At 44.4% G+C, this 3,225-nt stretch overlaps 1 protein-coding gene across 1 annotated transcript in view; it reads right to left on the bottom strand.

The window, feature by feature from the left end:
- Rpl36a (ribosomal protein L36a) overlaps positions 1-678 on the bottom strand; it is a gene marked incomplete in the record, with an annotated part of 3,064 nt that extends 2,386 nt beyond the window's left edge. The window contains 2 exon segments of the mRNA XM_013505856.1: positions 81-186; positions 553-678. Of these exon segments, the coding sequence (XP_013361310.1) occupies positions 81-186; positions 553-663 (217 nt within the window).
- Between the last annotated feature and the right edge of the window lie 2,547 nt (positions 679-3,225).

The following is a 3,225-nucleotide window of genomic DNA, read 5'->3' as shown; positions in this document are numbered from 1 at the left end:
AAAAAAAAAAAAAAAAAGTGGGCTGGTAGTACTCTTCGCAAATACCCCACGAAGACCGCATTACAATGAAGCCATCTTACCCTGGGCATAAAGAGAATCCTTGCCTTTCTTGTACTGTGTCACTTTGTGGGGTTGATGCTTGCCACACTTCTTACAGAAAGTTCGCCGGGTTTTAGGAACATTCACCTAGTAAAAGCAGTTCGGGACATGCGGTTTTATCAGACTACAACATGAGCTGAAGCTGAGTAATCCCACGACTCGACTCCTAACTCTGTAAAACACACGACTCCGTAGTTCTGAAAGGTGGTCCCAGACCCGTGTGCGTCAAGCACAGCGTTCTCCGTTAGCCCCAAAGCGCGAGATCTTACTAACCCCACCCACAAGTCGGCCTCTTCGACCCCTGACCTCATAGCCCGCTCCCTTAGGGGGTCGATCCCGACAATATTGGGTTTCTTTGCTAACAGTGAGGCACGCAGGGGCCTGAACTCAGCCAAAGAACAGTACCGGTGATGAGGGGGCTAACGATTAAACTGGATATTATCAAGGACCTACCATGCTTGCAGGCGCGCTATCAGCACGGAAAGAAAGAGGCCTAGCTGGAAACGGAAGTATATAGGAGACTCTGGGTCGCACTTCCTCATGGGAGTCGGAGGGAGCGACCATAGAGCCTCCTGTTCAGTGCGTTGCGCCCCCCAGTGGCTGAGAGGACTTGATTTGGAGCTTTCACTCTGAACTTAATCCTGCCCCAAACCTTTGCAACTTTTTGCTACAGTATTTCAAAACTGCTGCCAAACCCTACTACGTAGTAGCGTTACGTAGGGAGCTGTGCTCTTCCCAGATTCTCTGGCCTCGCTGTCTTGAAAGGAAGCCAGAACTAGTGTGGAGTGGAGAGACCCTCCATCCTCTTCCGTTGCAAGGACGCTGGGAACCTCTTTCGCAGCGAACTGCTGGCTGAAGGAAGGCTTTGAGGGAGGCAACTGCTCCAGCTCATTTATCACATGGTCTGATGGTCCATTCAGGAAGTGTTTATCGAATGTCTATTCTGTGTCAGGCACTGTTCTAGCGGAGGGACACAATACTATGCTCATTAATGTACAATTATAGACTGAATCCTTTAAAGAAAAGGATCAATGTTCTGCACTAACTCTGCACCTTTTACGCTGAGGGAGTAAGTTGGATGCTGTAGGTTCTGAAAAGTTGCAATGAAATTGTTCACCCTGCAACAGTAGTAATCGAGCCAAGAGAGGAAATATCCAGCAGCTCCTCCCCTCCCTGCCCTACTTGGCAGCAGGCATGTACTAGGTTTCACGGCAGTCCAGCAAGCTGCGCATGGTAGCCCACACTTGTAAGTCCAGTATTCTGAGAGCCGTGAGGCAAGAGGGTCACAAGTTCAAACCCAGCCTGGGTAACTTATGACTCAGTGAGTCCGTGTCTAAATAAGGATCTGGCTCAGTGTGAGGGCCCTGGGTTGACTCCCCTAGTACTGCTGAGGTGGGGGGAGAGAAATCTGTAGACGAAGCTGAGGAGGGCTGAGCTTTAAATGTGTTGTCTCATACGGTTCTCTCAGTAATTCTAGAATGTAGATAACATTATTCTCATTTTACAGATGACGTAATTGAGGGTGTAGGATGTTAAATTATTTGCCCAATGTCCAAAGTATTTAGTAGATCCAAGATACCAACCCAAGCAGTCTGATTTTAGAGGTTTGTATTATTTTTTCTGTTTTGAGACAAGGTCTCATTATGGTATATTGCTCAGGGTGGCTTCCTATGCATGATTTTCCCCACCACAGCCTCCGGAGAAGCTGGCATTATAGCCTCACACCACCAGATCAACCCTGAGTTCCTTTCCCGTCATAAAATACTGCTGTTGTGGCTTGCTAATTATAATGGCTCACAAGAATAGAATACGTTAGATGTTCTTCTAACCCACTAACATACAACTTCTTTTAGACTTAACAGCAACCCCAGGACCCATGTACCATTATTATCCAACAGGTGAAGGAACTAAGGCATGAAAGGTGTTAAATTCACTTACCTGAACTCACACAGGTGGTTGCTTTTTAGCTGGAATGTGTCTTGATCTTAACCACTATTATCACAGAGGGGAAACGGAAATCTGTAGGCTTGAGAACAGCGAGGAAATAACTGGGCTGGGATCCAGAAGGAGGTGCACTATTAGGAGCCCAAGGAATTAGACCTAAGGAACTATGACAGCCTGGAATATACTGCTTTCATAATGCTCTAGGAATACCCATGGGTCCTGAGCTGACTCTCTAATCACTCCCTTTTTTGTTGTTGTTGTATGGTCTGTGTTAGTTTTTGCTTTTTGTTTTTTGTTTTCCAGTACCGGGAGTCGAACTCACGACCTTGCACTTGCCAGGCAGGCACTGTGCCGCTTAACTAAATCCCCAGCCCCCTGGTCTGTGTTATTAAGACAATAAAAACATTTACCACTATCTGATACATTTGCTAAAAGTTTCTTTGCCAAAATGTCAGCCTGAAGTCTCACAGCATTTTTCTCTGTCCAGACTCTCTTAAGCAATCTCACTGACTTAGAGTTAAGGGCTTTTTATGTTACTAATCTGCAAATATAAAGGTAGTGAACACGACCCTTCTTCACCCACCGACCTTTGTTCTATCATTCTCCATGTGACACTGCATGGGTTTTGTTATTGTCAGTTTGTTTTTTGTTTGTTTTCAGTATTGGAGACTGAACCCAGGACATTCACACTGAGTTATAGCCCCAGATCTTTTTTTTTTTTTTTTAAATTTTGAGATGGTTTCACTAAGTAGCTAAACTCCCCAGGCTAGATTTGAACTTGTGATCCTCCTGCCTCAGCCTCCATGAGTGCTGGAATTACAGGTATGCATCACCACAGACAGCTTGTTTTAAAATTCAATTGAAAAATTATATATATATTCAATGTATACAACGTGATGATTTGATATATGTATATATTATATGGTGATTATCACAGTCAAATTAATTAATATGTCTATCACTACCCATAGTTATCATGTTGTATGTGTGTAGCGAAGACACAAATCTGCTCTTTTATCAAATTTCAAGTAAACAGTACTGTATTATTAACTCCAGTCACCATGCTGTGCATTAAATCCCCAGAACTTACACATCTTTTTTTTTTGTTGTTTTTTTTTCCGGTACCAGGAATCAAACACACGACCTCGCCCTTGCCAAGCAGGCGCTGTGCCACTGAGCTAA

The sequence above is a fragment of the Chinchilla lanigera genome, unplaced genomic scaffold, assembly GCF_000276665.1.
Source record: "Chinchilla lanigera isolate Chin_1 unplaced genomic scaffold, ChiLan1.0 scaffold00102, whole genome shotgun sequence".
NCBI lineage: Eukaryota > Metazoa > Chordata > Mammalia > Rodentia > Chinchillidae > Chinchilla > Chinchilla lanigera.
Note: the sequence above shows the minus strand (reverse complement) of the source record. Positions and strands in the feature narration are given on the sequence as shown.